The sequence below is a fragment of the Penicillium riverlandense genome, assembly GCF_028828495.1.
Source record: "Penicillium riverlandense strain IBT 135883 chromosome Unknown utg000003l_segment0_segment0, whole genome shotgun sequence".
Taxonomy (NCBI): Eukaryota; Fungi; Ascomycota; class Eurotiomycetes; order Eurotiales; family Aspergillaceae; genus Penicillium; species Penicillium riverlandense.
In genome coordinates, this window is record NW_026643196.1 from 784,205 (window position 1) to 797,525 (window position 13,321).

At 50.4% G+C, this 13,321-nt stretch overlaps 6 protein-coding genes across 6 annotated transcripts; 4 read left to right on the forward strand and 2 right to left on the reverse strand.

The window, feature by feature from the left end:
* Positions 1-1,196: 1,196 nt before the first annotated feature.
* N7474_003942 (uncharacterized protein) lies at positions 1,197-2,715 on the forward strand (the record flags this gene model as incomplete). Its single annotated transcript, XM_057195357.1, has 2 exons — positions 1,197-1,470; positions 1,529-2,715. 2 exons carry the CDS (start codon positions 1,197-1,199, stop codon positions 2,713-2,715), a joined length of 1,461 nt encoding a protein of 486 aa, XP_057052753.1.
* Positions 2,716-3,347: 632 nt separating this feature from the next.
* On the reverse strand, positions 3,348-4,566 carry N7474_003943 (uncharacterized protein; the record flags this gene model as incomplete). Its single annotated transcript, XM_057195358.1, has 2 exons — positions 4,482-4,566; positions 3,348-4,163 (listed from the first exon to the last, which is right to left on the reverse strand). The coding sequence occupies exons 1-2, from the start codon at positions 4,560-4,562 to the stop codon at positions 3,348-3,350; spliced, it is 897 nt and encodes a 298-aa protein (XP_057052754.1). The 5' UTR covers positions 4,563-4,566.
* Positions 4,567-5,479: 913 nt separating this feature from the next.
* On the reverse strand, positions 5,480-7,591 carry N7474_003944 (sugar porter family MFS transporter; the record flags this gene model as incomplete). The annotated part of the gene is made up of 9 exons (XM_057195359.1): positions 5,480-5,665; positions 5,737-5,964; positions 6,037-6,181; positions 6,240-6,388; positions 6,458-6,714; positions 6,792-6,967; positions 7,020-7,128; positions 7,181-7,379; positions 7,460-7,591. The coding sequence occupies 9 exons, from the start codon at positions 7,589-7,591 to the stop codon at positions 5,480-5,482; spliced, it is 1,581 nt and encodes a 526-aa protein (XP_057052755.1).
* Positions 7,592-8,126: 535 nt separating this feature from the next.
* Positions 8,127-9,180, forward strand: N7474_003945 (uncharacterized protein; the record flags this gene model as incomplete). Its single annotated transcript, XM_057195360.1, has 2 exons — positions 8,127-8,401; positions 8,463-9,180. 2 exons carry the CDS (start codon positions 8,127-8,129, stop codon positions 9,178-9,180), a joined length of 993 nt encoding a protein of 330 aa, XP_057052756.1.
* Positions 9,181-9,325: 145 nt separating this feature from the next.
* Positions 9,326-9,733, forward strand: N7474_003946 (glycosyl hydrolase family 79 C-terminal domain-containing protein; the record flags this gene model as incomplete). The annotated part of the gene is made up of 1 exon (XM_057195361.1): positions 9,326-9,733. The coding sequence occupies one exon, from the start codon at positions 9,326-9,328 to the stop codon at positions 9,731-9,733; it is 408 nt and encodes a 135-aa protein (XP_057052757.1).
* Positions 9,734-10,398: 665 nt separating this feature from the next.
* On the forward strand, positions 10,399-12,659 carry N7474_003947 (arylsulfatase; the record flags this gene model as incomplete). The annotated part of the gene is made up of 8 exons (XM_057195362.1): positions 10,399-10,464; positions 10,519-10,827; positions 10,892-11,058; positions 11,121-11,297; positions 11,359-11,670; positions 11,731-11,744; positions 11,797-11,884; positions 11,939-12,659. 8 exons carry the CDS (start codon positions 10,399-10,401, stop codon positions 12,657-12,659), a joined length of 1,854 nt encoding a protein of 617 aa, XP_057052758.1.
* Between the last annotated feature and the right edge of the window lie 662 nt (positions 12,660-13,321).

Here is a 13,321-nt window from a genome sequence, read left to right on the forward strand (position 1 = left end):
GTCAAGCTTCGGCATCGTGCAGCGAGACCAGTTGATCGATCGGATGTGCATAGTTTCATGGTGAACCTACATGGATGGAATAGGCGATCGACAGTACGAATGTTGAGAAATATAAATGCACTTAACGGGGTGGTGTTGGACTGGTCACGCGAGGTCTAACCTTCCCCGTCGGACGGTACCAGAGTCCTGGCCACGGTGGCTCACTCGCCTCCACCGGAATCCCCCAATCAGCCTACGCCCCCCTCCCTTCACTCCCCGACATCGCCGACCGTGTTGGACCCTAGCCATGTGGATGTGACGTTGAATAGCGAGACCCTTGTGTGTCATGGTCGACCAGACACACACACATCGGGGCCCTCCGGGAAATACTCCGTTGTCGAGAACCCTAATTGCTAACTAACCAGCCGGTACCTCTATCGGTGCAACCCTAACTAATCCTCGGGCTGTACCACCAGCCTCACCGGCAACATACATGGGGTCGATACAGGAGGCACGGAAGGTTCTGTACAGCCGCCGGAAGAAGAAGGATAATAGTGATTGTTGGAGCTGTCCCCGAGGCAGTGGGTCCGCATCACATCATAAGGGTTCGGCTGAGGCTCCACGGCCGTTCTAGACGCCGCCGATCGCACACACAGCGATTCGGTTTTGCGATGGCTGTATTGGGGATGATCGGGGGATACGATGCTGTGTTGCCGTTGCAATACGTCCCTACGACAGTGCCTACATACAGCGTCCTGTAGAGACCGGCAGTCGGCAATTCAATCATCGAACAGAATAGAAGGAATAAAGAAAAAGGCGACCCGTGGGTCCGCTTAGCCTGTCAACCACCGGAACTGGCGGAGCCGAATTTTCTTCTTCGGGGCACGATCGGAGGTGTTTCAAACAATGGATACGAGTCTGGGCTCTGTCTTCCTTTCCATCTTCTCTCTCCTCTTCTTTCACCTGTCACACCCAACCAACCCTCTGCCTTCGTTTGTCCACCCCGTGTCTGCCCAAGCCAGCTGGTCTATGGCTGTTTGGCCCACGTCTCTCTACTTCTCTGTCTCTTTCATCATCCCATCACACCGCCACGCCTATTCCGCAACGGTTAAACAACTGGCCATGCCTCTCTCCTCTTGAGCGCCCTGATTGCATTCCTTCCCTCCCTCCGGAAGCCCTGCTTCGCTTCCAACTCTCTCTCGAGACATTCTCTTGCCATGTTGAAACAACTGTCTCGCATCGAGGGGGATTCGTCGGCTCCGACAATGCCCCGCCTGCCGCAATCGCCGCTGACCGTCGACTCATCTGCGCCTGCGTCGCCCGCCATCTCCCTTTTCTCTGCCACCGGCCACACGCGCATCTCTAGTTCTGTCTCTTCGCTCGTCTCCGGTCTGGGCAGCTCAATGGAGAGCCCAAGTCGGACCCAGTTGTCCGGGGTCAAGGAAGAGCCTTGGCCTCGTCAGTCGTCGGAGTTGGAAGACCAATATTTTGGTATGTATCAACCATTCAAACATTTTGCATTCCATACTAACAACAACTGCCGCGACAGAACATTTCGACTATGACATGCCTATGGACGATCTATGTTTCTCTCCCATCGACACAACCGATAGCTACGATCTCAGTGACACGGGTATGGACCAGTCTCACTCGCCGAAAAAGCGCTGCTCCGATTCCTCCATGAAGGGCGTCTCGCGCATCAGCTCTCACATCTCGATCATGTCCACGCGCTGGAAGTCCAAACATGCCTCAGGTGGCACCGAAGACGGCTTTATTGAAGATCTCCAGTCGCGCGCCAACTCCGCGGCCTCCTCCGCCCTCGCCAGCCCGGTCATGAGTCCCGTTAGTCCCGTGGGGCGGTTCGACTCGCAGATCCCGCCATCACCCGCGCGGACGATCTTTGAGGAGCGCATCAGTGATTCTGCCGTGCGACCGATCGATATCACGCGCGCCAATAGTTTCGGCGAGGACGAAAATGACACCCTCCAGGCGACGACGCCACTTCTCCCGCCTTTCATGGGTGACGACCCCACCAGTGTCACTGCCTCCCGGGTGCAGTCGCCGCTCCAGTCCCCATCAGTCGCAGACGTCAGCCAGTCCACTCAATACAGTGGAACCTCCGATCCGCGCATCGCGGGCATCCCCTCGCCCCCACTGTCCTCAAAACCATCCGTCGCGTCATTCAGCCGACCCCGAGCCAGCACCGTCCGCACAATCTCGGGTGAACCCACACCCTTCATCCTATCCGACCCGAACGACGAATGGGCCAACAAACTAGGCCATGCCAATTTCACCATCCAACCGGAACCTTACGTGCCCACCACCTGCGACATCGACACATTCCAACAACTGCGCGCAGACTGGGATATCGCCCGGTGTAACTACGCAAAACATCTCGTCCGCACAGGCGAGCACTACGGAACCACGTCGAACATCTACAAGCTCACCGAGGAAAAATGGGAGTTCATCAGCCGACAATGGAGAAATCAGCACGATGGAATGCTGAACCTGCTCGGTTCGGTGGACGGCGTCGCCTTGACTCTGACTCAGTCGAACATGTACCCATGCGAGCAGGTCCGCATCCCCCGTCTGCACGACAATGACAAATTCCCCGAAATGGGCGACGAGGACATCGTCGGTCCGATGACCGTCGCGTCGCCGAATGAGTGCTCGGGCTCGTCTCTAAAGAAGCGGGCTTTCTTCAAGTTCTTCCGGGGCCTGGTCTCCCGGTCATAAAATCTGTTCTCTCATCTCGGAACACCAACACCCATCTTCAACGACATTAATGACGATAGAACGCTTTCCTATCTTTATTCAGCGCGGCGTTCCGATCCATACACCGTCTTATTCGCCTTTTTTCGGACGCTTTTTTTGGCTTTTGGCTTTTGGCCTTGCCACGACACTAATGCCTACTTGTCCCTTGTTTTCAATGACATTTACGACTCACTCACGATTTCGTTGCCCGACTACTGCTCTCGGTGCCGGATCATGCCTTTCCTTGGTCTTTCTCATTCTTCATGAGTCATTGTATTCTTTTTTCTTTCTTTGTTGGTCTTGCCGCCTTAAGACAAGACCTGTCCTCTCGTTTGTGCACGATACCCCGTACCATTTCTAGGTACATCTATCATCTGTATTTCATAGACCAGACCTACTATTTTCGTTCATGTTTCATTATCCAAAAGCAAAAAGAATAAAACAAAAGAAATTACTGATTTATCTACTTTTTGTCTGTATATATCTGGTTTATATCCCATAACGCAGGGAAAGGGACGAAACCAGGCGTACTTGTCAAGCTAGACCTAGACAATTCACTCCCATGTGAATCCCGCCAAGGCCAATTCCTTCATAAAATTCCGAGAATGGAATCACTATTTATCCACTTCGGACACACAGAGTTCATGTCCACAGGAATCCGCTGGAAAGCGTAGGAGCCGCGACATCCTGGCATCGGAACTACGTTCTAGAAACATGCAAATTGCAACACACTCCCCCCTGATCCTTCCCTCTATCCACGGCTGCCATTGTGATAACAAGCACATGAGACCCATCCAATGCGCCATAATTATAAGAGCAGGCGGGTCTCTATTCCTCAGAAGAGTAAGGAAGTCGCACTCCAATCGGCCCATAAAGGAAGCACAGTGGGCGGAGTTGTGGCCGTTCTTTTCCAGTCTCAGAAGTTTGGAAAGGATACGAAGAGGACTGTAATAAGAGCTAGTCCTTTTTGTAGTGGAATCATCAATCTGACAAAGATCTGCCAAATCCGAATTGAGACCCTCTCGTCCCTTTTGAATCTCCTGGTCGTAGAGTTGGCGCTCTTCTTTGTTGGTTTCCGCGAACGCAGCAGCCCAGATGCTGTTGGACAAATATGGTTTGGCCAGAGATATAATGCATCGCAGCCCACTCTGTAGGCAGAGCCAATTCATGGCTTCTGGCCTATTTGTGAGAACCCAAGAATCAGTAGGTTCGAAACGCTCGGGGCAAACCGTCACGACGCCCATCAACATGCAGGTGGATAATAGACCATCGACGTTGTCTTTGCTGACTGACATAGATAGGGCCTCTTGGTATTGTTGAATGGCGTGCTGCCAGAAATATGACTCCGCAAAGGATCTTTCTTCGCTGGGCGAAAGACGATTGAGATGGAGCATGCCAACTCCGATGATTGTGTACATTAAGTGGTTACTCTGAACCAGGTCCATTAGAGAACGGGCTGAGCAATTAAGAAAGCCCTGGTCAACTTACAGTGAATGACACACGTATCACGTCAGTCTTCATGACATCTCGGATGGCGGGATCAGCAATTGTCTCAGTGGAATGGTGAATAAAATGCTGAAATGACATAGTACTGATGGAACGTGCATAGTCTTGGCCCCTGGAACCAAATTGATTCCATTTCGAGTCAAGGCTCAGTGTGTCTCCAACTCTTTTCATGACACTCTCAAGAGGGTATGACATTATAGACGGATCACTGAAGACCGGCGTCCCGTCCACGGAAATCTCACAGCGAGATGGATTTGAGTTTGACGAATAGCGACATGGAACACCCCGACGCTGACATCGCTGGCAATGTGGTCTTTGTTCATCGCACTATACGGGACTTTAGTTCCATTTGGTCAAGATGAAAACCTTGCCAGCAGCCATACTTTGACTCTTCTCTCTTTACAGTTTAGACAACCTGTTCGAGATTTATTGTGAGAACGTCGCCCATGGAATACCCGTAATTGCTGCTTTCGTGGTATAGATACACGGAACACGGTCTGCAGGGGTCGGGCCTTGGTGAGCACCCCGTCGGACGGACTATCATCCGATGGTATATGCAATGAATCATGACTTCCCGGGTGCATAGTTTGTAGCTTCAGAAGTGTCGTTCCACGTAGGTTTTGAGGTGAGTGACGTTGGTTAATGGGCGAAATGCTTATCAGTTTGTGGTCTTAATAAGGACAACTTTGGGCGGTCGGGAGGTAAACTCAAAATATCGCCACGATTGAATTCATCATGTGACGAATTTAGTCGATAGGATATATTATTTAGTCGATAGGATATATTAGTTAGTAGAGCTTTGGGCCGCCCTAATACTTCGGGGGGTAATTAGCTGGCATTAGGCTTCGCCCTAACCCGTAGGACCCATTAGAGCCCCAATTAGGTCACAAACAAATGCAAACATATTTATGAAAATTACGCTCTGTTTTAGGTAAGTAATCGCCGCCGATGACGCCGAGCATTAGATATTCCATCTATCTGGTGGGGGTTAGTATCCATTACTTCAGGGTCAAACAGGTTGTATGTGACTTAGTAACGGCCTGTGTCTATATTATCACACTACTAATTTCTTTGAGTAGCACCTTTCCATCTACTACGAGAAGCTCCATGAGGAGGAACTTCGAGCTCTTCGGCCCCAAATGGAGGCCCTCCACTTACGGGTCATCAACCAGGGATGTGCTTAGTAGATAAAGGAATGTATAGGAGTTGTGGTCCAAGTGTACATCAAATGTATTTTCACTCAGACATGAGTAACATCTTGCTTGCTGCCGTTATAGTCATCAATGTTGTTTAAGCCAGATCCACCAATCTTCTCTCCTTCAAGGTCCCTCACATTAAGCTCGGCGCCAGTATATGGGCTGTCAACAGGGTTGAAAGGGTTAAACCTGACTTCAAAGATGGCGTCAATTTCCTCAAGCGCGCGATCCTGGACAAGTCATGCCGTGTCAGCTTAATAGTTATACAGTTGTGGGCATAATCCGGAAAAAGAAATCTCACCTTGGTCTCTGGGAGGAAGAAGAAAGTAAAGATAAAACCCAGTACTGAGATGCTACCAAAAACCCATCCAACCTGAAAGTGGATACTGTTGATGATGTATGGGATAACAAAGTTGGTCACAAATGCCCACAGGACATTCCACGAGGTCCCCAAACCCTGTGTCTTCTCACGTAGAGCGGCGTTCGGGATCTCAGTGCCAAGCAGGTAGGGGATAGAGGCGCCACCCATCTAGAAGAGAGATAAAAAAGGTTACGTTAGGTTTTCAAGGCTTGTCTCTGTATGCTTAGGCTGAAAACTCACATTGTAACTAAAGGAGTAGAGCATAAATGCAGCTACAACCGTGTTATTCTCAGTAGACGACTTGTATGCCATCTCGCCGATACCGGCCAACAGAAACATAAATAAGCCCTGGAAGAAGAAGGTGATAAAGAGAGTGTTTCGACGACTATGTGGATATAGGTCAGCTGAACTGAATTCAAGCACTACTATATCCTTCGACTCACCCAAGCTTGTCCACCATGTACATGGCTGGAAGGACAGCGACGAAGCTGAGACAGCTGTTAATGACGGGGTAGGTGAAAGCCTCGGCGGCGTATCCGTTCTGTTTATAGAATGTCGTTTGATAGGTAGAGACGAAAGCTTGGCCGGTGGTCTGTAGTATAACATGAAGGTTAGGCCATTAGTCATTTAGTGGAGCATTAACGCGGCGGTAACTATTCACCTGTTGGAAAAAGTAGTAAACTATGACAAGCATCGTTCGACGGAAATTGTGGCCGCGCAGAAGGTCGACCCAAGGGCCTTTGCGGACGTGCTCTTGAAGAGCCTCCTTGATAGCCTGAATCTCTGCTTCGCAATTACCTTCAATGGCATCGGCCTTTGGTCTGATGCGGTGAAGGGTAGCGATGGCTTCGTCCTCACGGTCTTTGGAGAGGAGCCAGCGAGGAGAGCTAGGGATGAAGAGCGTAAAGATAATAATGACTAGGAAAATGCGCGCTTAGCTTTTTTCTTTTATTGATCAGTGGCATAGTTTGGCGGGCGCTGTGATGGCTACTTACGGACAGGAAAGACGAACTGGATGCCTGTGACAGTCCTCCATCCGACAGAATCGGTGCTTGTGGACAAGCCTTTGTTAACGCCAGTGGCAATCACAGTCCCGGCGTTTAGAAAGAGCTGCAGGGAAACAACGACGAGGCCACGAAAAGACGCTGGAACAATCTCGGCTTGATATGTGCTGTAGTAGACCTGTCAGTTTTTACCGTCTGAAAAAGGCAATAAGAACTCACGTCACATCTACTTCGACAAGACCAACCGAGATATAGACAATGATTCGACCAACTACAAACTGTGCAAAACGCCCGGAGCCTTCGCTGGTGCCTGCAGCAGTCATCTCAACTACGGAGAAGGGAGTTAGCCGCAATCACTTTGAGGGAGCCAAGAAACATACCGATAATGCCGATGACCGAAACGATGGAGAGACCGAAAAAAACTACTCGGTGGCCGAATCTCTCAATGGCTGGGCCGGCGATGAAACACCCGAGAAACTTGCCAATAAAAGGGAGTGATGACATGAGCGATATGTGGACAGAGTCCAGGGCATAGCTCTGAGTGCTGGGGTCATACTCGCCGAACTGCTTCAGAAAGCCCTAGACACAACCATAGATTTAGCGAATGGATAACTACTCGGTAAAGGGAACTTCAAGCAAGCACAAAGGACAAAACTCACGGGATTGGCGAGGATACCACCAAAACTGGCCGTGTCATAGCCAAACAGCATATCCCCTACGAGCAGACAGAAGCAGGAGAAGAGCAGCATAGGGGTTACCAAAGACCGCGACGCGGAACTCTTGTTGGCCATCGTGTCTCGGGGCCTCTGGGCGGTGGTCAAGCTATCTGGTGATGAGAGGAGTATGGGCAACGTGAAGGTGAGAATCACGGTGAGGTGATACAATAAACCGGGGACGATGCGCGTCTGGCTTCCCGTTTATACGCCAATTAGTTGATCGCCTCATCCTTTCACAATATGTCGATTCTCGGAAACTGGGGCAAGCTCATGTTCGAGTTTTGCGGGGAGGTGTTCCGAGCGAGATTTGTTCGGCCGCGCTCCGAGCGAGAGGCTCCACCGTTGTACCCCGGACCAAACGATTTGTAGGACAACAGTATGCTCCAGGTCTGTGGTATAGCACCATCTTGCTCGGAATTGTGCAATGTATTGAACTATGAGCAACATGATCTCCATGAGAAGATAAAAGCTCCCCCACAATCCACAAAGGCGAGCCAGAAAGTTCCAGTCACACATCCAAAACAACCGAGTGGTCATATTGACCCTCACACTCTCCCAGATATCTAAATACTTAAATTCGACGGTCTCATCAGAAGGAGCTGCCACCGCCATGAAGATCCCCAGTGCTCTTATTGTTCTCATTGACTTGGCGATGGCCGCCAGTAATGTCAATATCACGGATCATATCGCTATCACGGTACCCAGCTCAGAGCCGCCTTTTGCCAAACTAGTGGATCAGGCCATGGCATCCTTTTCGCTAGAGTTTCAATTCTGGCCCACTTATGCGGGAAATGCGACAGGTCAGCCGAACCATTATGTGAACCAACTGTTTAGCAACCTGGCCCAGAGAACGGGGAAAACGCCGGCTGTGCGTGTCGGGGGTCAGTTCATTAGTTCTCTGGTACCATATATCCATCTCTAATTGCTAGCGTATAACAGGTACGAGCGAAAACACTGCCTACGTTGATACTTCATTTCAGTTATGGAATTCTAGCCAGCTGAAGGAAGTCCACGGGCCTTTTATCAACCGCGCCAATACCACCATTGGTCAGGACTGGTATGTCCTTGCGGGAAATCTCCCCGCCGGGACTGAATTCACGTTTGGCTTAAACCTATACGACCAGTCTGAAGTTGCCAGCCAGGCAAAGATGTTGGCAGACGCTTTCCAGGGCTCCCGTGCTCATCTCACAAAGGACGTAACCCTCAAGTTTATCCAGGTTGGCAACGAGCCGAACTTCTACTTTCCTACCGCGGCCGAATATGTAGCACACTGGAAGCCTCTTGCTCAGGCGGCTCTACAGAATATCAAAATGGGCCATGAAGGCCAACCCACTTTCTGGATCGGGTCCGAGTATATCTACGACGAAGGGTTTCTGTTAACGGGGGCGCTCGAAGCAGGTATCTTGGATAACCACGAGATTTTTCATGCAAATCATGTCCTTGACGAGCATCAGTACTCTGGTGCCATGGGCCTAGGCGCAATTCCTGGTGGCCCGCCCCCTGGGTCCTTGATGAACAAATTGTCTATTCGGGGTAATCTATCTACGGTTTGTAATGGAATGCTAAACACGCAGAGCTACAAAAAAGCATATTACTTGGTAATAATGGTCTCCCTTCTTGAATCACGCATGTGCAGTGTGGCTAATATATGTAATGGTCTATAGGGGGAAGCCAATACTTACGCTGAGTATGCACCCCTTCGTATTATCTATCAGGGTCACGATTGACTTATATACGTTTTGGATATATAGAGAAGCAATTTTTGGTCTATCCAACACGGCGGAATCTGCAATTTGGACCGTTGACTACATGCTCAAAGCCGCTTCAATAGGCGTCGAGAGAGTCTACTTACACAGCACGCCCAACCGGCTTTTCTCTGTCTTCCAGCCCGGATGGGGATTCACCAATGGCACTGGGGTTAATCGCCCCCATATAATGCCAATGTATAACGGTCTACTTGTTGTGGATGAAATGATCGGGAAGACCGGGAATGCCAAAGTTGCTGAGATCGAGAACTCGAATGTCGCCATGGCATCGTATGGTGCGTGGGAGAACAGCGAGCTGGTCAGGATAGCACTCATCAACTCCCATACTTTCCGCCAGAATGATACGGTCAGGTCTGCTCTGAATGTCACACTGAGCGGTGGGTTTAAGGGAGGATGTACCACAATCAAGCGTCTGGACATTCCTTACACTACAGCCACCGAGGGCATGTGAGTTGGGCCTATTTCCCCTGGCTCACTAGAGACAGAAGCTAAATACTCGCGAATTGGCTAGTTCATGGGCCGGGCAGTCATTTGAGACTGACAATGGCGCACCCTCTGGGAAAGTTGTTGAGGCAACCCTCGAGGGCACATCAATCACTATTGCGGCTTCCGAGGTCGTCATGCTTCAGCTCAGCTCTCAATGCTGAGGTAAAGAAAGCGGACTGAGATAAAATGAAAAGAGTATAAGCCCACGTGGAGGGCCAGGTCTAAGTATGCCTAGGTAGTTCAGGCGTCCAGTAGCGGCATATACTGGGCTCTTTCTCTCCTCTTGCTTAGATAGACAAACTCTATTCATTCCTTGTGTCTCTCTCCATCTCAAGCCTCGTCTGATCAAATCCTGTCTGAGCACAAAGGTCAGTCTGGAATCTTTGCCGAGGCCCTCTTTCGGAAGTAAATAATTAATGACGATAGAGGGTTCCGAGCGAGTCTCCACAATCGCTTGACACTCCGAAATATGTGCCGACCGCATTTCAGAACATGGCACCAGGAAAGCTCGGTCACTTAAGAGCAAATATTCTAAGGGTTTTGTCTTTCACCCGAACATTTCGAAAGTGCTGAACTACACCTCCCTCTGCTTTCATACAATCTCTCCCGTTTGAAATTCATCGAAGCAGCATGGGTAGTATTCCCAACGGGACGCCCAAGCGTCCTAACTTTCTCTTCATCCTCGCCGACGACCTGGCATGTTCTTTCTTGTATCCGTATGCATACAAAGCTAACATGCATTGTCGGTAGGGCTTCTCCGATGTGGGATGTTATGGCTCCGAGATCCAGACGCCCAACATTGATCGATTGGCTGGTGAGGGCATTCGAATGCTCAACCACCATGCCGCTGCGGCGTGTTCGCCCACGCGCGCGATGCTTCTTAGCGGAACCGATGCGCATCTCGGTGGGCTGGGCGTGCTCATAGAATACAAACAAAACGAGAAGGGAGCAAAGCGGTGGGCAGGCAAACCGGGATACGAAGGGTATCTGAACGATCAGGTGGCGACGTTGCCTGAGATCCTGGGGGACAATGGGTACTTTACCGCCATGTCTGGAAAGGTACATTGTTTCCATCCTCGCTTTCACTTTTCTACTTTCTGGATATAGAGGCTGACAAACACAGTGGCACTTAGGGCTACGGGCCAGTCAAGGGCCTTGGGAACGTGGGTTCCAAAAAGCATTTGCCATGCTTCCAGGGTGCTGCAACCATTACGGTTGGGAACCAGTGCAGGAGCGTTTTCCGGTTGGCGGCTCTCCACTTCACGCGGAGAACGGGGGCAAAGTTGACATGTGTGTACTTGCTGCAGAATGCGGGCGCGCGCCGCGTGTGCTAACGAAAGATCTTACCCTAGTCAACCGAACAAGACAGAAGATCCCAAAGACTTCTACTCAACGGACTACTACACCAATCAACTCATCCAGTACTTCGAGGGGCGATCGGAGGATGACAAGTCAAAGCCCTTCTTTGGGTTCTTGCCGTATACTGCCCCCCATTGGCCCCTCCAATGCTCTAAAGAAAAGCGCGACAAGTAAGACCCATTTCCACCTCGAGTTGCTTTGATATTGTGTTGACAAACCTCTGAATCCCAGGTACAAGGGAATGTACGATGACGGCCCGTATGCCTTGCGGGAACAGCGCCTGCAAAACCTTGCGGAGATGGGCATAATCGACAAATCCGTCGTACCACATCAAGTCGAAACAACTACACAGGGTGTTGGAGAATGGGAGGAACTTACACCAGAAGAGAAGAAGTTGTCTAGTCGAGCTATGGAGGCGTATGCGGGTATGGTGGACTCGATAGATGAGAACGTCGGCAAGGTGGTTGAATACTTGAAGAAAACTGGGGAATACGACAATACTTTGATCGTGTTCATGAGTGACAATGGAGCAGAGGGAGCTGCGTGAGTAACTTTAAACCAACCCCCTTAGGGTTTTGCTGACATTGTGAACTTGGCATCTAGAATGGAAGCCGCTCGTGAGTTACAGCTAACAGGAGATCAAGACTCGGGCTAATCTTTATCTCGCAGCGGTCATGGGAGACAATATTATACGCGCTATTCACGAGTTCTATGACAACTCGTACGACAATATTGGCTCCTGGAACTCATTCACTTGGTACGTTCCCTACAATGGCGCTAACTGCCCTCCCGACTAAAGTTAATATAATAGGCTCGGACCCCTTTGGGCCCAGGCGTCGACAGCGCCGTCGAGGCTGTTTAAGTGCTTTCCTTCCCAAGGGGGCATCCTCGTTCCGTGCATCGTTAAACCACCTGCCGATACTTTCTCTCCGTCTTATTCGTCAGGTTCATTCAGTCGTTCGTTCACAACTGTCATGGACTTCGTCCCCACATTTCTGGAGTTGGCTGGGTTGCCTCTCCCCATCGACTCCGCCAAAGGTACCACGGCACGAAAAATGACCACTTTCCGGGGGAAGGACGTTCACGCTATACGTGGCAAGTCATGGGTACCATTTTTCAGTCAAGGAGAGACAGTCGAAGACGATGAGGCGTGGTACATCCACTCGTCAACAGAGCCCATTGGCTGGGAACTCTTTGCGCGGGGCGCACTGCGGAAGGGAAACTGGAAGATTGTTCATATCGAAAAAAGTCATGGGGGTGCTGGAGTGGGAGACGAAGGGTGGGAGCTATTCAACGTGGCTGATGATCCCGGAGAAACGAAAAATTTGGCTCAGGAGATGCCACAGAAGATGAAAGAGCTTCTAGCCTGCTGGGATGAGTACGTAATTGAGTGTGGAGTTGTTTGGGGAGAGGCAGCTCTGGACCCAGGGTTGGACGCTGGCGAGGCACCTGAGCTATGGGAGGATGAGGTGGAATTGCAAAAGTCTTGGATGGGTGCTCGGCAAGGAGAATGTCCGACCTTTTGTCGTTGAAATAGAAGAGTTGATTATCAAGTCCTTACCCCCTGTTTACACGGCGAGACAGACTTTTGAGAATCCATGCGAGTAGTGGCTGGTGGTGGATCGGAATAAGGCGTGATTTACGGTTGACATGATACAACCTTTTCCGAGCGAGGGTTGTGCCGCGCCGAGCGAATTGCCTATTTCGTACATCTACCCAAAGATTCCGCCTAATAATGTGGGGCTTCTCGATTCCCAGTTCGCTTCTTCCACTTCGTCCTCCGGTCGGGGAAGCTTCACGACTCTAGAAATCCCGAAGAAGAGCAGACAATTAATCCAGCATTACGAGAGATCCCGCGTTATGACCAAGACAATGATCCACCGTACCCGGACGGGGTGTCGTACATGCAGATCTAGAAAGGTGAGATTGCTTCTGGCGGCTTGACGTGGGGGCCGCAGTTTGACACATGATAGGTTAAATGCGACGAAGAGAAACCCGTGTGCTCCCAATGCCATAGGGGAAAGAGGACCTGCGATTGGGCATGGGCAGACAATAAGAAAACAAGACTCGCCAGAAGACCTAACTCCACAGCATGTGTCCCTTGCAGACAGAAAAAGGTATCTCTATAGTGATCAGTTTGCAACTTGGCGTCTCTAACCATAATCTGTTATAGCTCAAATGTACTGGAGACGTG